This window comes from Columba livia, chromosome W (genome assembly GCF_036013475.1).
Source record: "Columba livia isolate bColLiv1 breed racing homer chromosome W, bColLiv1.pat.W.v2, whole genome shotgun sequence".
In the NCBI taxonomy this organism is placed as follows: Eukaryota; Metazoa; Chordata; class Aves; order Columbiformes; family Columbidae; genus Columba; species Columba livia.
Window position 1 is genome coordinate 1,800,904 of NC_088641.1, and position 17,590 is coordinate 1,818,493.

At 45.5% G+C, this 17,590-nt stretch overlaps 2 protein-coding genes across 3 annotated transcripts in view; both read right to left on the reverse strand.

The window, feature by feature from the left end:
- The window catches only part of LOC110359204 (mitogen-activated protein kinase 4-like), a 29,774-nt gene extending 29,093 nt beyond the window's left edge, over window positions 1-681 (reverse strand). The window contains exon 1 of the mRNA XM_065044628.1: window positions 425-681. The gene's annotated coding sequence lies outside the window, so the exon portion shown is untranslated. The remainder of the gene's footprint in view (window positions 1-424) is intronic.
- Window positions 682-6,669: 5,988 nt separating this feature from the next.
- LOC102093532 (spindle and kinetochore-associated protein 1) lies at window positions 6,670-17,547 on the reverse strand. Of its 2 annotated transcripts, none has more exons than XM_021281481.2 (7): window positions 17,337-17,547; window positions 16,752-16,856; window positions 16,513-16,637; window positions 15,896-15,987; window positions 13,464-13,601; window positions 10,048-10,217; window positions 6,670-7,527 (listed from the first exon to the last, which is right to left on the reverse strand). In XM_021281481.2, exons 2-7 carry the CDS (start codon window positions 16,837-16,839, stop codon window positions 7,379-7,381), a joined length of 762 nt encoding a protein of 253 aa, XP_021137156.1. In that variant the 5' UTR covers window positions 16,840-16,856; window positions 17,337-17,547; the 3' UTR covers window positions 6,670-7,378. The 2 variants fall into 2 exon arrangements, with proteins under 2 accessions (XP_021137156.1, XP_005514076.1); XM_005514019.3 differs by having other exon boundaries at window positions 17,298-17,547.
- Between the last annotated feature and the right edge of the window lie 43 nt (window positions 17,548-17,590).

Consider the following 17,590-nt stretch of genomic DNA (forward strand, 5'->3'; position numbering starts at 1 on the left):
CATGGACGCTATAATCACACTTGCCGGAGCGAGGGGAAAAGGAGATTCCCGAGGAGAACGACACCATCCCCAAATTTTGCCACAGCGCTTGGCTGTTTCTCGTCACTGGTTTAGCTGGGGCTACAGCGGGAATGGACCGCGCGGGGTCTACGGCGCTTCGAGGCAATTTTGGGAAGCGGTAGCTCAGCCGCGTTCCCGATTGCTCAGAGCGTTTTGAAGCCATAGCACAAATCCAGCCACAAGAAAGAAAAGCAACAGAATACATTGAAAATTTGTGGTTTGCTTCTTTTGCCGCAGCTGGCCAGACAAGGCCCAGATTAACCAGCGTCATTTCCAAATCGACGTCTCCCCACCCGTCAGGGCAAATCCCTCGCAGCACTTAGGCTCGGTTTTAAGCAAAGGAGCTACTGTAGGAACAACTTACCTGCTGACGTGAGTATTTAAGTGTTTTACCAGCTCCCAGCATTTGTAGAACTGACCCTGCAGAAAACAAGCAGCCAGATGATTCTTTTTTACAGGGACCTTCACAAAGCGTCGCTCCAAATTACCTGGGGGAGCAGAAAGGAAATAAAACCGGGAGTTAGTCAAGGTCTTCCTATTCATAAATTGTTTGATTCATTAATTAAAGCTGGCTGAAGAATGGGAACAGCTTCCCCGAGGTCCCAATTAAACAGGACAGCTTTGCACCGGCCACAGTGGGTATCCAAGGGACGGGGTGAGGACGGAAGGATTGACGGATGATAATGAAGGAGCTGTTGGAACATGTGCAAACGAAGTTCTTAAATGACCTTCCGCAGCGTGGTTTGGGAAAGCTGCGCTGTCTGTGCCGGGAGATGTTATCTCCTCTGAGAACAACCCGGCTGAGGCACCGTCCAGCCCTTTGTCTTTTAGATGCAGCGTCTGGGGGATATTTCAACATGAGAAATAACCGATGCCAAGCGCACAGCAAGTTTTCCCCTCCCTGCCACAACTGGCCATTTCCCCACAGTGCTGTTCTACTTGTAAATAGTGGGTTTTAAGCTTAAAAAGGTGCGCAAACTGTCCAAATTAGTCTTGTAATAGGCGATCAATTTGAATTTATAACAACGCCAAACCGTCCAAATGTGGGAAAATGAAGGAATCAAGGAGCAGACGCTGACAACCTCCCTACAGAAAAGTCTTCTGGTCCGACGCGTGGTCGGGAGCAACATCTGGATGTCGCACGGGGAGGATATTTGAGATAATGCCCAAGGTAGCTTGGAAAAACGAGCTTTTAATTAATACTACTGCGCCTTTTCTAGAGGCAGCGATGCTGAGCTGCTCTCTGCCATCCCAAGCTGCGAAGATGCGTGTTTGTGTGGTTCATCACCACGGAAGGGTCTGGATCAGCCACGGTTGCTTTTTTGCGAGTCGAAAGATACTCACGCGGCCTTGCAGAGCCCTGAAGGCTTTTCCAGCGCTGGTTTGACCCCCCTGGTCCTCCCAGGCTTGCAAGGTGAGGAAGACGTTTCCAGCCCATGAACAAAACCAGAATAACCAGCTGGGCCGCTGGTGCAAAATGTTTTTGGACTGGAGAAGACTCCAGTTGCCAGACGGTTTCTACGCAAGCGAGTCCTTTGATGGCAAGGGCAGCGGCGGATGATGAGAAGAAGGCACCGCAGGACTTCAGAGGAGACCTCAAAGATTAATCTGTAATCTGATGTTTTCAACCAGGGGAATTTTCTCTCATCAGCTGACGAACTCCGTGATCTCTTTGTATCTTGTCTATGGATTCGTGGGTTGTGTGTTCCCACCTTGTAGCTGAGACAAAATGACTTGAACAGGCTGGGGAGCTTTGTTGACTGGGCTCTGTCATTAACCAAGCTAATTCAGATAAGCGAGTTGTTCAAGCCATATTAGGCTCAGCAAGAACAGCCAGAGCAAAACAATCAAGGCTTTAGAAGAATTAAGAATTCTCTGGAAAATTCAGAGCAGATTTCTGTGGACAACCACAAAACCAGAGCGGTCGATGGTGGGGAAGCCCAGGACGTGTTTTGGAGTCAGAACAGAGCAAGGAGATGCTGGGATGGGGAAGCACAGGACCAGCTTAAAGAGGGCACCAAGAAACCCTCAAGGCCAAGGACAAGAGGTTTTTCTCAGCCATGATTTAAGCTGGATATCGGGAGAGAAACAGAAAGATCCGGACTCCCCAAGTGGGTTTAACGTGGAGCTTAGCAAGTCAACCAGCCCAAAGCCAAAAGGATTTCCAAGGTGAGAGCATAGGGAAGTGGTGGCCAGGGACAAAACCAAGTGCTCAGCGCCACCATCTCCACCTCCAGCCCTGGGAAGTATTTTAACACCTTGTTGATTTGTTTTCCATATGTACAACACCATTCCATGCTTAGGAATCACTCCAATCATTAACACTACAGCAAAATCATGAGAGATCTGTATATATCTCCTGGTTTGCATATTAATAACTTCAAGTCGCTTGTGACAATTTGGGGATGGGAAAACGCTGAGGAGCTCGTGCGTGCTGAGCCCATCCCAAAGCAGAAAGAACCCCCATGAGCACGTCGCTGCGGCCGAAGTATCTGAAACCCTCTAAATCCCACCAGCGCACAGACGGCCCTTCAGTGCTCTCATGCTTTATTAATAAACCACGGGTCTTGCCACGTGGGCTCGGCTCACTCGTTGCATCAGAGGCTGTTTAAATTTTAATTGGCGCGTTGCATATACATTCTTACCCAAATGGAAGGAGCTGAGGTGTTGCCATGGCATCTCCCATCCCCAAAGCGGCGGCGGATTATTTACAAGTGAGGGATTCATAGCTGGGATGCGGCAGCGTGGGGAAAAAGAGGCTGTTTTAACATTCGCGGGGTTTTAAAGAATGGGTAAAACTGCTGCTGTTCTGCTTAATTACCCACTTAATTAGCAACCAGGGAAAGAAACGCTGAAACTTGCAGCGATTTCCAAATATCCCAGTTGCTTGGGGGGGGAAAGGGAAGAGCGCGATGGGGGCTGGTTTGCCAGGTTTGGGATGGACGCTGCGCTAAGACCCCGTAACAACTTATCTGCATATACTTATATATATAGATAAATTCCCATATGTCGCATCCTACTGGGTGCAGCCCACATGCAGAGTCCCAGCCCCTTTCTCAGCGGGGAGCAATCCTGAGCCTCTCTCTCCTTAAATAACTGAGCAAAAACCAGAAGAAAACGCTGCCGCAAAGAATAAACACCAAAAATCAACCTATTTCCAGCTTGGAAGAGTCAGCAGATTATTTCATTTCAAAATCTTATTAAGATCAGGGTGATTTCCCAGAGGGAAAAACACGTTTAAACGACTCGGGCTCGCTGTGGTTATTATAAGGCAGGGAGGCGGCTCTGCCCCGGACACCCACCCCACCCAATGAGAAGAGGAATATTTGGGGCAAATTATCAAAAGCTCACACGGCAACAGCAGAGAACGAAGGGTTCCAATTAGTATTTTAATTTATTTGCTTCGTTTTTTTGGCCAGGACGCAGAATCGGGTCGTCAGACCTTCAATCCAAGCTGCCAAAACGACCGACGCAACCACGCTCTTGCCAGATGGAAGCAGCCAAAAGACTAGCACTAAACTGCTCTTCATTAAACATTTGTCTTGCAATTACATACTTCTGAGTAATTATCGCAAGACAAACAGCAACTGGATTACACAGGGAAGAGACAGCCGGTAAAAGGTTAACGGGTCTTTTTCCTCCCTTTGAGGTTATTCCTGAGATATTGCAGAGAGACGGGCAGAGCCGGAGCCGCTGCAAGGGAGGAACGAGCCCATTATTGATGGAAAACGCACCCTGAATGAGCAGATTTAGAAATGACAGGATTAAGAGGATGGATGATGATTTCTTCGAGGTCTTGGCGTGACCCAGACCACAGCCAAAAGCTTCTTCCCACATTAAGCAACCCAAATTCTTCCCTTTTTCCTTTGCATCAAACCTTTTAAGCCCTTCTCACATCCCTCTTGTGCCTTCTCTTTAATCTGGCCTAAAACGCAACCAGAGAAAGCGGCCAAGCCGAGTCCTCACCTGCAATTGGTCCAAATGGAAAGCAGTCAGTCAACCTAACATGTTCCCACTCGATAAACCTAACTATATACATTTTGTTTTATTATTTATCTGATTTTGTTGAGCCACAGCTGAATTATTAACGATTAGCGCCGCTCTTTCTATTAAGGAACGAGCGGACAGGTGAGCAACAATGACGCCAGTGAATCTTTTAAGCCGTGTCTATAAAGAAGTTCGTCTGACTCCAGGCCTGCTCAGGCCATGGGGAAATTTAATTATTTAGGCTTCTCAGCTGCTGCATAAAGAGCAAAGAGAAAATATGAGTTCATAATTGAAACGCTGAGTCAGCAGGGATGGGCAAGATGAGGCTGGTCACAGAATCACAGAATGGACTGGGTTGGAAAAGACCTCAGAGATCATCGAGTCCAACCCTTGGTCCAACTCTAGTCCGTTTACTAGATCATGGCACTAAGTGCCAAGGCCAATCTCAGTTTAAAAACCTCCAGGGTCGGTGAGTCCAGCACCTCCCTGGGCAGCCATTCCAATGCCTGACCACTCTCTCTGCAGAGAATTGCTGTCTAATCTCCAGCCTAAATTTAAGTTTAAGCCCCATTGTCCTATTGTGAACTGCCTAGGAGAAGAGACCAAGCCCCACCTGGCTAGAACTGCCCTTCAGGTAGTTCTAGAGAGTGCTGAGCTCAGCTCTAAGCCTCCTCTTCTCCAGACTAAACAAGCCCAGCTCCCTCAGCCTCTCCCCATAGGGCTTGTGTTCCAGTCCCTTCCCCAGTCTTGTTGCTCTTCTCTGCACCCGCTCCAGCACTTCAATCTCTTTCCTGAGCTGAGGGGCCCAGAACTGAACACAACACTCCAGGTGTGGCCTCCCCAATGCAGAGCACAGGGGAAGGATCACTGCCCTTGTCCTGCTGACCACGCTGGTTTGGATCCAGGACAGGATCCCGTTGGCCTTCTTGGCCACCTGGGCACACTGGTGGCTCCTGTTGAGCTTCCTGTCCATGAGTCCCCCCAGGTCCCTTTCTGCCTGACTGCTCTCCAGCCACTCTGTGCCCAGCCTGGAGCGCTGCAGGGGTTGTTGTGGCCAAAGGGCAGCACCCGCCACTTGGCCTTGTTGAACTTCATCCCATTGGAATGGGCCCATTTTTCCAGTCTCTCCAGACCCCTCTGCAGAGCCCTCCTGCCTTCCAGCAGCTCCACACTCCCTCCCAACTTGGTGTCAAATTTGCTGATGATGGTCTCAATCCCCTCATCTAAATCATCAATGAAGATGTTGAACAGGACCGGACCCAGCCCTGACCCCTGGGGACACCACTAGTGCCTGGCCGCCAGCTGGATGCAGCCCCATTCACCAGCACTCTCTGGGCCCGGCCCTCCAGCCAGTTCTTAACCCAGCAGAGAGTGCGCTTGCCCAAGCCATGGGCTCCCAGCTTTTGCAGGAGTATATGATGGGAGACAGTGGCAAAGGCTTTGCTGAAGTCCAGATAGACCACGTCCACGGCTTTCCCCTCATCCACCAGCTGGGTCACCTGATCATAAAAGGAGACCAGGTTGGTCAGACAGGAACTGCCCTGTCAGCACAAAAAGATGTGGGAATAGAGGTTAAGCTGCTCCTATGAACAAATTCCCCCTGAAATTTGGGGAAAAACAAGCAGATTTCAGAATGGATCAACCTCCCAGGCTTCTACTGAGCATGAAACAACCGTCAAATGTTGCCAGGAGAGTCCGCTTGCCTTGCCGCCACGTGTGAGTAAAACTTCTCGCAGGATTGCGAGTGCGTTATAAATTAATCCTTGCAGAATCGCGAGTGTACGCTTTCCACACGCAATACGAGTACGTGTGTATCCCTTTAAATAATCCCACACCGTGTTCAGGCAAGCGTGGACTCTTCCTGGACTCAGGGACGGCTCCGGCATTGGTTTTGGTGAAGCCACGTGCATACACACTGTGGACCTCCAGTTGTATTAGTTGCTGCCCCTTAATAACTGACTCAACTGATATCCAAACCTGTATTGAAGTCACTTTGGAGTGTTAAGACCCCATCTTCCACCGGTCAATCCGCTGCATGTTTTGGACCCTGTTGTCCCTTAAACTAACCTCAGGGTGCCTCCGTGACAGTCCTTGACATCAATTATTAATCTCCTCTTTGTTTTACTGGTTCCGGACCAGCTTTGCTCAGGATTAACTCCCTCTAAGCGAAGATTCAGCATGAACGACATGAAACGCGTGTTTCCGTTGCTCCTTAGAGATGGAAATCGCCGCCTCCCAGAACAACCGAATTAAATCCTCATGGGTACGAGCGCGTTGAGCATCAATTTCAGATTATTTTAAAGAGGCGCTGCTGGAAATAGAGGTTAAAGAGAATAAAAAGTGCAGTTTTGAACCAAAAAAACAGCAAAGCGATGGGAACAACGAGCGTTCAATTCTATATTTTGTCTAGATCAGCCCAAGGAGGGAACTTTGCTCACCAAAAACAGAATCAATCACTTGTCTTGTTCCTTAAAGCTCTCGGGACACTTCAGTTTTCCAGATTGCAAATCAATGTGAACTTATAGAAGAAAAGGTGGAAAGTGACTACAATCCATGGCTAAATTTCTTGGAAGAAATAAAAGCAAGAAAACACACTATTAAGATAGGGGAAGGGAATCTAGGTTTACACAGCACTCAAAATCTCTTTATTAAGAAAGTTTGATGTTCATTGAGGGTGTTTTGCTTGTTATATCGTCATTTTAACAGCGACAGGGTACAAGAGAAGGTATTTTGGATTAGTAGTTCGGATAACAGATACAGACTTAAGGAAGAAAGAGTCACTTTTCTTGGCTGCACGCTCAAGAATGAAAACCACATGGGAAACAGAACTACGGATCGTCCGTCTGGAAATGCTTAAACCGCCTCAGATCTTCCTGTTCAAGCCACGCAGGAAACTCCAACACACACAATTAGGAGAAGAAGAAAAAGATGAAGGAAATCTGGAAATTGCTTTGAGGGATTAAAGAAATAATAATGATTAAACGCTTCCTTTGAGGAGCTACAGAGTCTTTAACTCAGCAACACAAAAGGATCATTATTAACACGCAGAGGATTTAAACTTCCAAGTGTTGACTTGAAAATGTGATTGAAAGCGTGTGTGAGCACAGGTGCAGCAATTGGCTGTTTGCTTTGTGTGTCTAATTTACCAAAAAGACAATTTTTTCTCAAAATACTTCAAGGCTGTTTGATGTTAATTTAGGAGAGATGGCCAAAAAACATTTAGTGGTCCTCACTTTTAGAATATAAGACACCTGGGTAGGAACGTTTGCACAGAATCTCTGTGTCTCAAAACACTTCGGCCTCCTGTATCTTGGGTAAAGCGGAAAGCTCGTTAGCAGATGACATAACGGATGAGCCTGGAGCCACGAACTTCTCGCACTCGCTGGCAGTGGCGCAGGATGTTGAGGATGCTATGGAAGCGTTTATCCACTTTGAGTTGAGTGAACTCTTTGATATCGGCCTCCACGATAAAGAATTCACCTGGAAAACAAATAACGAGGCTTAACGGTTCGTAAATCGCAATTCATTGCCCAAGCTGATGAAAAGATTAAATCAGCAGTAGGAAGATCTCAAACTATCTGAAGATACGTCACGAGTTACGCAGGCCACCGTTGCCTTGATTTCCGTCAGATTCGGAACACAATAATTGTTTGTTAATTAAAAAAGACAATTAACCACGTGGAACAGCATCCTCCTTGTGTCTCTAAGAGAATTGCATCAGAGCTGCCAGCCCATCCCTTCCTGTCGTTGATTAACTGCTTCTAATAGGAAATGCTCATTATCAAGCGCTTATAGGCCTTGGCTGAAGTTAAAGTAATTAAAATACTTGCGACAGAACCCCCAAAATCCCCACAAACAGGCGCCACAAAGAGGGAGGGAGTTATTCTAAGCCCTCCATAGCGATATTCACTCCCCACCGTTTCATATTCATTTCATACACCGCTCAGATAGGAGATAATTATAGATCTAGTAAAACAACGATCTATTTAATATTTCCCGTAACGTACGGTTTTAACCGTGCGTCTTCACAAAAGCGTAAGAAAACAATTCTCAAACGAGGAACGTGCTAATTAAGGTATAAGAAAGAAACACCTCATTATCTTTAAGGAGAATAAGTAGAAGGAAATAACGTTCTTTGGTAATATCACACAGATGAGAAATCCCTAAACTAGGGATGTTTTAGCTTGGAGAAGAGAATAGGAGGGCGCTCTCCTTATTCTTTTTACCCTTAAATAAGGCAGAGGCAGCAGCATCTCAAATAAAATGGAGCATCTTGTAATTCTATGAAGTTATTGAAGAGTCCTTCCAGTTTTACCACAGAGAAAGTAGCTGGTGCCAGCTGGAAAGCTGAAGTTGCCAGGAAAGCTTTACATTGGCTTCATAAATAAATCAATGTAGCTTTACGTGGGCAAATCTGTAACCATTTTGTTTGTCAATTCCGTCTTCTGAGCCATCTGACTATGCTGGGATTCCTATACTGGGATTCCTATACTGGGATTCCTATACTGGGATCTCCGAGCTTGCAGCACCGCCAAATTCACATACAGATGAGAAATGGAAGGTTTGCTTACTAGGGAAAAACTGCATAACTGCTTAAAATTGGATAAAGCACGTTTAAAATCTCCAGTAACAAGGCAATACCCCAAAATAGCGTTCGGAAGCCAGAAAGAATCCACCTGCTGATTCCAGTTACATCTTTGGGAGCATCTGAATGTCCCAAATCTGTGCAGAATCTGCAGCGTTTTCTTATATTTCTTATATTCAGTAGCAGGATCTTGTTGCTGAAGAACCCAGAGCTGGCTACAGGGTGGTGGTTTAGTTGGGAAAAAATAGATCCAGGGACTAATTAACTATCTAAACCAGCTGAATCACCTTCTTGATCAACCTTACGCTAATAAACCAGGCAGCGTCTTCTCTCATCTTGAAAACAGAGCGAGAGTTCAGCCGGCAAACAGCCCAGGCTGAGAAACATGGGCAATCCGAAGCTGAGAATCAATGAATGCACAACCTCATCCTGAAAAATGCGATGGATAAAGACGTTGAATGAGCCAAGAAGTGTCTGCCAGGCCTTTTCTTTAGGTTTTCTAGATGATTAGTCACAACACCACCAAAATAAAGTCTACCGCATACACACACGCTCCCAGATGCTGAACGTTCTAGTTTATTGAACACAACACTGATTTTCACACGACGTGTTAATCCTACAGGTCTCAAAAACGGCTCAGAATTCCTCCCCTACACAAAATGTGCATTGAGAATCTAGAAGTTTGTGATGTTATCACTATACTATAAATATTGAGAGTCTTGTTTTCAGGTAAAGAACTCTCTGTGAGACAGATCCATGTTTTACATCTGAACTTGGAAACCTGAGGGCATTGTAAACCATCGCCAAGCTTGACATGCACAGCACATCCCCCTGGGAATAATTACATACTTGTTCTCCAAAGGAATGTCAAAAAGGAGATTTTCATAGCAGAGATTTACTGTGCCGTGTAGCTTTGGGACAACTAGGAAGATAATTTGGTGCGGTTTTGCTCTTTCTGTGCTTTTAAAAGGAGAAAACTTGTTAAGATTATCAGACAGTGCTGTCTCTTCCACAAAGCCACTGCGGCTTGAGCGATGACCCTGATTTCCCGACTTCAGAACACATTTTTAATAGTTTAATAGTGAAAACACGGTTTATACAGTTTGGTTATCAACACGGGAGCTTCCAAAACTTGTGGTGATGCCAAATTAAAGCTTCATGCGAAGTTTTATTGCTACGACACACCAGGAAGCGACGTGTTTTCGGTGAAAACATATAGATAGTAACAAAATCCATTATGGGAAAAACTCTTCAGTCAAAACGATTGCTACACTTGATCCAGAAGAGAATAAGATGCTCTAGTTACATTCTAACACAAAAGGCATGTGCTGTCATTACAAAGTCGATGTTTTAGACTTGCGCTGCAATATCCAAGTGTTCCAAGTTCAGGACTAACAAAGACGAAAGAAAAATACCTTTTGTATCCTTGGTTTCATCTTCCAGGAACCTGTGGTAGAGATTTCTGGCTGCTGCATTCATTGATTTCAAAGGTTGATGCACAATCTTGTACTTGCCCAGCACGGCCTTGTTAAGGTCTTGAACGACCGCGTTAATCTGCTCATACGTCAAGCGGCCTTTCATATACCTACAAATCAAAGTTCAAATTCAGTAACCACTAAGCAAAAAGGCAAGCACCAGAAAGTACAGAAACAGCCGCTTCCCGAGCATTTCGTAAAGCCAGGACTAAAATAATACGATTAATAAGATAATAAGGGCTTTTGAAGTCAGAACATCAGGCAGCTAAAAGCTGGAGGACAATAAGAGTGAAAAGATCAATGAACAGGAAATTCTCTCATTTTCATCTGAATGGGAAAACCTCAGTTTTTGGCCAACATACAAAGAATTTCAAGCACGAGTAGCTCATCCATAACAAATTCAATAGTCCAAAGCAGAAGGTGGGCAGGGGTTCTACAATCGTCAACTCAAATTCAGTGCTCACTGTAAATTTTAAGGATAGCCCGGTCTGCACAGGGTGTGTAAAAATTGCCAAATCCAAAGCAATTGTTCTAATTTCAGACTGAATTGCCATTATTTAGAGCCACTTTTCAACTTTATTGATATTTTTGATCGATGCAGATTCGAAGTTGGAGGTACAGCTGTTTTTCTATTAATAAAAAACGCTCTGCTTGGCATACATAACCTCTTCTTAAATAAAAGCAGCGCTACCACCCCTGAAACAGAGTCTTTGAGAGGCCCCTGGGTGTCCAAGATATCAAGTTGAGAAATTCCAAATTAATCATAGAATCCCAGAATGTCAGAGGTTGGAAGGGCCCTGGCAAGCTCATGCAGTGCAATCCCCCCATGGAGCAGGAACACCCAGATGAGGTTACACAGGAAGGTGTCCAGGCGGGTTGGAATGTCTGCGCAGAAGGAGACTCCACAACCCCCTGGGCAGCCTGGACCAGGCTCTGCCACCCTCACCAGGAACAAGTTGCTTCTCAAATTTAAATGGAACCTTTTGTCTTCCAGTTTAAACCTATTGTCCCTTGACCTATCATTGGTTGTCACCCAGAAGAGCCTGGCTCCATCCTCCTGACACTCCCCCTTTAGATATCTGTAAACATGAATGAGTCCCCCCTCGGTGTCCTCTTGTCCAGCTCCAGAGCCCCAGCTCCCTCAGCCTTTCCTCACACGGGAGATGCTCCACTCCCTCCAGCATCTTGGTGGCTGCGCTGGACTCTCTCCAGCAGTTCCCTGTCCTGCTGGAACTGAGGGGCCACAACTGGACACAAGATTCCAGGTGTGGTCTCCCCAGGGCAGAGCAGAGGGGCAGGAGAACCTCTCGGACCTACTGACCACCCCCTTCTAACCCACCCCAGGTACCATTGGCTTCCTGGCCACAAGGGCCAGTGCTGGCTCATGGTCACCCTGCTGTCCCCAGCACCCCCAGGTCCCTTTCCCCTACGCTGCTCTCTAATAGGTCATTCCCCAACTTACACTGAACCTGGGGTTGTTCTGCCCAGATTCAAGACTCTACACTTGCCCTTGTTCTATTTCATTCCATTTTCCCGCCCAACTCTCCAGCCTGTCCAGGTCTCTGATGGCAGCACAGCCTCTGGCGTGTCACCACTCCTCCCAGCTTGGTGTCACCAGCAAACTTGCTGACAGTCACTCTATTCCCTCGGCCAAATCACTGATGAATATCTTGAACAATCCCGGCCCCAGCACTGCCCCTGAGGCACTGCACTAGATCCAGGCCTCAACTGGACTCTGCCCATTGACCACGACTCTCTGGCTTCTTCCCTTCAGCCAGGTCACACTCCACCTCACTCCCCGCTCATCCAGACCAATCCATTTAATTCAAATAGCAAATAACCCTAAAACATGCTTCACTAAGCAACTTGGTTTCTTTTTGTAAGCCATAGAAGCCCCTTTCAAAACACATTATTTTATTTCTGTAGGTTTAAAAACCAAAGCACTGTGTTCTTCAAAGAAGAGAACAATATATCGCATATATACCACTGGGAATAAAAATAAAATAGATAAATCTCCTAGTGATCAGGCTCTGCTGTTTTAAAAACACTTTGGGTAAAAGAAACGTATATTCCCTCAAGTTACCGTCTTCTCAGACTTCAGAGGGTTCTAATGAATGTATAGATTCTAAAAAGATCTTAAGCTCTAGGGATTTTAGACACAGAATAAAGCATTTTCTTTGCCTTGAATTCAATGTTAAACAAAACATCTACTGTGCCATTTCTTTTCTGTTCCTCCAAAAAGGCGCCTTTTCTGCAATATATTTGAAGGCCATGAACATTTCCAAGTTTCTTACTGTGCGAGCGTATTTTGTTTGATGGAACCTGCGCCCTAACTCAGCATCTACCTCTGTGAAATACCCGCTGCAGGGTTCTGAAAATACAAAGCCACTATATATCCCTTTTAATTACGTTAGGGATAGATTTTCCTTCCCATTCAGCACAAAGGGGGTGAAAACCACCTAGATTTTTCCTAGAGAATAAGGAATGAGGCTCTTGGTAGATGCAAAACCCACAATACACAGTTGGTACAGGATTTAGACACATAAGTTGGGCTTTATTAAGTCCCCAGTCAGGCTTAGCATAGGCACAGTCTTGTGTTAGCACAGCAGCTGCATAAAAACACTGTATTAACTTGTGTTTCTATTGCCATCCTAAACCAGAACCAGTGCTGACCTGGAAAACTGGGATATGAACTTAATCCTCATTTTGCCAAGAGAATATATTAGGTGTAAGAAAATTTGGCTCGCAAACACTCGCTGCTTAGATTTGATTAAATAGTATGTGAAATTATAAGTTGAATGGACTCTCCCAATCTTGGATTCCAACATTGCCAGGCAACAGAATTAAAAAATAAAGGTAGATTAAGAGATCTATTTAAATTTGTGGAAATCTTCCTCAAAGGACAAACACGCCTTTCCCATCTCAATAAAAATCTTCCTATAGCTCCTATAGCTCAAACTAAGACACAACCATCCTATAAACCAGCGATAAATGGCTGGAGTCCGTCCCTGTTCTCCCCATACACCAACAGCAGTGACAAACCTTCCATTTCCGAGGAAAATGAAACACTTTGAGAGGTTATCACAGATGATTTGAGGTAAAAGACATGGGGTTTAACTGATTAGTTCTGATCTTCCCAAAATATACACAAAGAACCTAATTAGCTCTATTCATTTAATTTTCAGGTTTGCCAGCATTGCATTTAAACTATTTGGAGCTATTATATCATCCTGCTGATCATATAAAATCTTAAAACATCTCTGTTAGGCTCAGTTCTACAAGAGCTCACTTACACAAGCCTACATTTGAAACCCAAGTTAGCCTGAAGAGTTTTAAGCAAAGCCAGGCTTACGTACGCAGGAACGCTTTCAAATTCTTCTGCAGTTATTAAGGGCACTTCTTTAATAGGTCTCGTCTCTTTTGTAGGTTTCTTCACACGTTCAGGTTCTACAACTTTCGTCAGCTCTTCACGTTTCACAATCAGCCCAGTGATGCTGTAAAATGAATGACTATTAGGTGTATAAATAGTAGAGAAGTAGCAAAAATAACATTACAGAATCCCAGACTGTCAGGGACTAGAAAGGACCTGGCAAGCTCATGCAGTGCAACCCCCCATGGAGCAGGAACACCCAGATGAGGTTACACAGGAAGGTGTCCAGGCGGGTTGGAATGTCTGCACAGAAGGAGACTCCACAACCCCCTGGGCAGCCTGGGCCAGGCTCTGCCACCCTCACCAGGAACAAGTTGCTTCTCAAATTTAAGTGGAACCTCCTGTGTTCCAGTTTGTACCCATTGCCCCTTGTCCTGTCACTGGTTGTCACCCAGAAGAGCCTGGCTCCATCCTCCTGACACTCCCCCTTTAGATATCTGTAAACATGAATGAGTCCCCCCTCAGTGTCCTCTTGTCCAGCTCCAGAGCCCCAGCTCCCTCAGCCTTTCCTCACACGGGAGATGCTCCACTCCCTCCAGCATCTTGGTGGCTGCGCTGGACTCTCTCCAGCAGTTCCCTGTCCTGCTGGAACTGAGGGGCCACAGCTGGACACAAGATTCCAGGTGTGGTCTCCCCAGGGCAGAGCAGAGGGGCAGGAGAACCTCTCGGACCTACTGACCACCCCCTTCTAACCCACCCCAGGTACCATTGGCTTCCTGGCCACAAGGGCCCAGTGCTGGCTCATGGTCACCCTGCTGTCCCCAGCACCCCCAGCTCCCTTTCCCCTACACTGCTCTCTAATAGCTCATTCCCCAACTTACACTGAACCTGGGGTTGTTCTGCCCAGATTCAAGACTCTACACTTGCCCTTGTTCTATTTCATTCCATTTTCCCGCCCAACTCTCCAGCCTGTCCAGGTCTCTGATGGCAGCACAGCCTCTGGCGTGTCACCACTCCTCCCAGCTTGGTGTCACCAGCAAACTTGCTGACAGTCACTCTATTCCCTCGGCCAAATCCTTGATGAATATATTGAATAATATAGTACATTAGTACATCTGCTTACTCTCAGCCCATCTGGGTGAACACAATTCACCACCTTTGCAAGAAAAAGAAATAAAAGCCAGCAAGCCTACTCCATTTTCAGGCCGTGTGTCTTCACTGACTTTAAATTAGAGCTGTTCTGCTGGAGAGGCTGCGAGCAGGTGAATCGGAAGGAATCCAAACGCAGCAGCGAGCGGTTAAGAATTCAACGTACCATGACATTTCACAGAACAGGAGGCCTGGTTTTCTTTGGGTTTTTTTGATCAGATAACAGAGCACAGAGCTGCAGCCTAACGGGCCGATTTAGAACCAAGTTCAACTCTCGGGAAGCCTGACTCATCCATTGAGCTTTTGAAGCATATCCCAGCCTACTGGATGGTGTTGGGTTTAATTTTTAAGATATATATATATTTTTAGACAAGATCTCAACAGCCAAATAATTTCCTGTTTTGAGTGATTGTCAGAGCATTATTTTTTATAATAAACCCTCAATTTTGAGCCTCAAACAGATGAAGGTTTGGGGGTTCTGCCCAATTTTGGTCTTCTTGATATCAAAAATGATACAATTGCTTAACAAGCCTCATTTGCATCTAGACAATTCTCAGGAGTTATGGTACATTTAAGGTCAAGTAAGATACACAAAGAAAGCAGAACCCCGGTGATATCGCTACACGCTATCAAAAATTACAGTTCACTTTTCTCCCCTGCAACCTTGTTTCAACATCCTTAACCTTTTACTTTGCTGGAATACGCCTGGAATGTGGAATTCAGTGTGTTATAACATCTTAGAAGCCTTGTGAATGATAATAGAGGTTGTGTCATGGATTTGCGTCTCATTCTGAAAGGCTTCTTCGTACAGCCCTCTAAAGGCAGGTGGATGTCATTGCTAGGTAAAATAAATGCCAAGCCGCTGCAGGGAAAGGAGAATAAAACTATCACAACCATCATTTAAATCTCTATAGAAAGATGATTGAATTATATATGGGTTTTTTGTTTTTAATATGATATTTGGAAGGGTGGTGTTGACCATCAGTTCTAGCGACCCACCCTTCAATCCTTAGGCGCTGCGGCTATTAAATCAGTGCGTTCACAATTCGACAGCGAGGAACGCTCGGGTTTATCAATGAACTAGTTTTCTACTGGAACGTCGCGCCTGCTACCGGAACCTTCCATCTGAACAATTTGTTAGGGTGCAAGTCGAGAGCAAACTCCAGAATTAACACATCTAATGACATTAACTCCCAAAATATAGAATAAAAGGGGTATGACTGTACGGATGCTGCCACGAGCATCCGTATCGCTTTATGTTCCACGTACCAGCTCTGCGTCGGTTTGGGCAGATGGGGAGGGATGTTTTCCCGCAGGTGCTGTGCTTCATTTTGCTCTCTCTCAGCAGACTTCTGCAGCTCCTGAAACGAACATTAGATTTAAATCAGAAATTTAATGCCAAGCAAGGAAAATCAGTTTGCTATTAGGGGGATGCTAAAATTTCTTTACATTGAGGTGTTTTTTGCTCTCTCCATCTCTTTACCCCAAATTTCCCCAAGAGCAACAAAACATAATCTTGTCTATCAGAGATATTTAAGGGGGTAACAAGTAAATACTTAAATAACCTGGAAGGTCTGGGTGGTGGGGATGAACAGAAACTATGGGCAACTCATCTATATCCCCCAAAAAAACACCTTCCCAAAGAGACTTAACACATCAAGGCACTGCAACCACACACTGAAACAGATAAATGTTCTCATTAAATTGTTTTTATAGCTGTTGCAAAGATGTAACATTAGAGCTGCTCTTTAGATCGCAGGATCTATTCCTGTCACGTGCATGTTTTACATACAAGCACATGCATCAAAATGTATGACTTCAAAAAGAACTACAAACTTATCAACAATTTGAAGTTTTCAGCGTTTTATGAACGGAAAAAATATTACTTTTAGCAAATTATTCAATTTTTCTTGCTGTTGAATTTCCGCCTCCATTTGATTCAGGAGATCGTGCAAAAGAGCCATTTCATTTCCTATTTTACAGAGTGTAGATTTGAGGGATGCTTCTTGACCTATCAAAGAGAGAAAATTAAGCCAAACCCATGAAACATTCAGAACAATTTCTTCATCTCATTAGCGCATTCCCATTTTCTATAAGGAAATAATCCGCTTTTAATATCTTTTACCTATGTTCCTTAGCTGAAGAGTCTTTTTAATAGTTGAAATCTTCGTGTTGATGTGAAAGCACAAATCTTCCAGGTCTGAGGATGCCATGCTCCTCTATTATCATACTGGAGAGAAATTAAGAAGATAATAAGAACCACCCAAGTCGCAAACACGAAGCACAAAAGCAGAATTTTGAAACTGATGGGTCAAAGCAGCAAAGGGAATTTAAATGAAGCAATAAATGTCATAACTACCTTTTATCCTCCTAAATTGGAAACAGGAGGAAGCACAAAGTGACTGACATTAGACAAGACAAAGCAATTTCCCTGAACTCTGGAGTTTAATCCTATTTCCTGACTCCCCTTGTGTTTCCAGCGCTCGCTCAGCTCCCTCTGGCGGTTACCTAACACTTAAAACCAAAGCTTTCCTTTTCCCTTTAGTTTTTAAAATACGACGAACCAGCACGCTCGTTAAATTAGAGGTTTATCGATTTCCACATCTTCTGTGGATACAAAACAGGAGAAAGCGCTACAACCCTCGGCAGCGGAACCGCGGCCACGTTTTACCTCAGGTCCCGACCCGAGTGTCTCCCGCCCCGCTCTCACCGGAGCCGGCTCGGTCGGGGCTGTGAGGGGTGGAAGAAGCGGTGAGGGGGGTGAAGAAGCCTCGAAGAGGGTGAAAAAGCCGTGAAGGGTGAGAAAAGCTCCACCAAAAGAGTCGCGGCCGCTCCCGCCGTTCAGCGCCGTTTCAAACCCGCCGCGCCCGGAGCGGCCGTTGGGAAGGCGGGAAGCGCTGAGGGGACCCGCCCCGGGACCGCCCCACACGGCTCCTCCCCGCACAAAACACCCCACAGCTTGTA

Excerpts from the sequence above, each read along its gene's own strand:
- LOC102093532 (XM_021281481.2), bottom strand. The coding sequence starts at position 16,839 with ATGGCATCCTCAGACCTGGAAGATTTGTGCTTTCACATCAACACGAAG. Across the intron at positions 16,638-16,751 it reads TCTTCAGCTAAGGAACATAG|GTCAAGAAGCATCCCTCAAA; the intron begins GTAAAAGATATT and ends TCTCTTTGATAG. Across the intron at positions 7,528-10,047 it reads TGAAACCAAGGATACAAAAG|GTGAATTCTTTATCGTGGAG; the intron begins GTATTTTTCTTT and ends TTTGTTTTCCAG.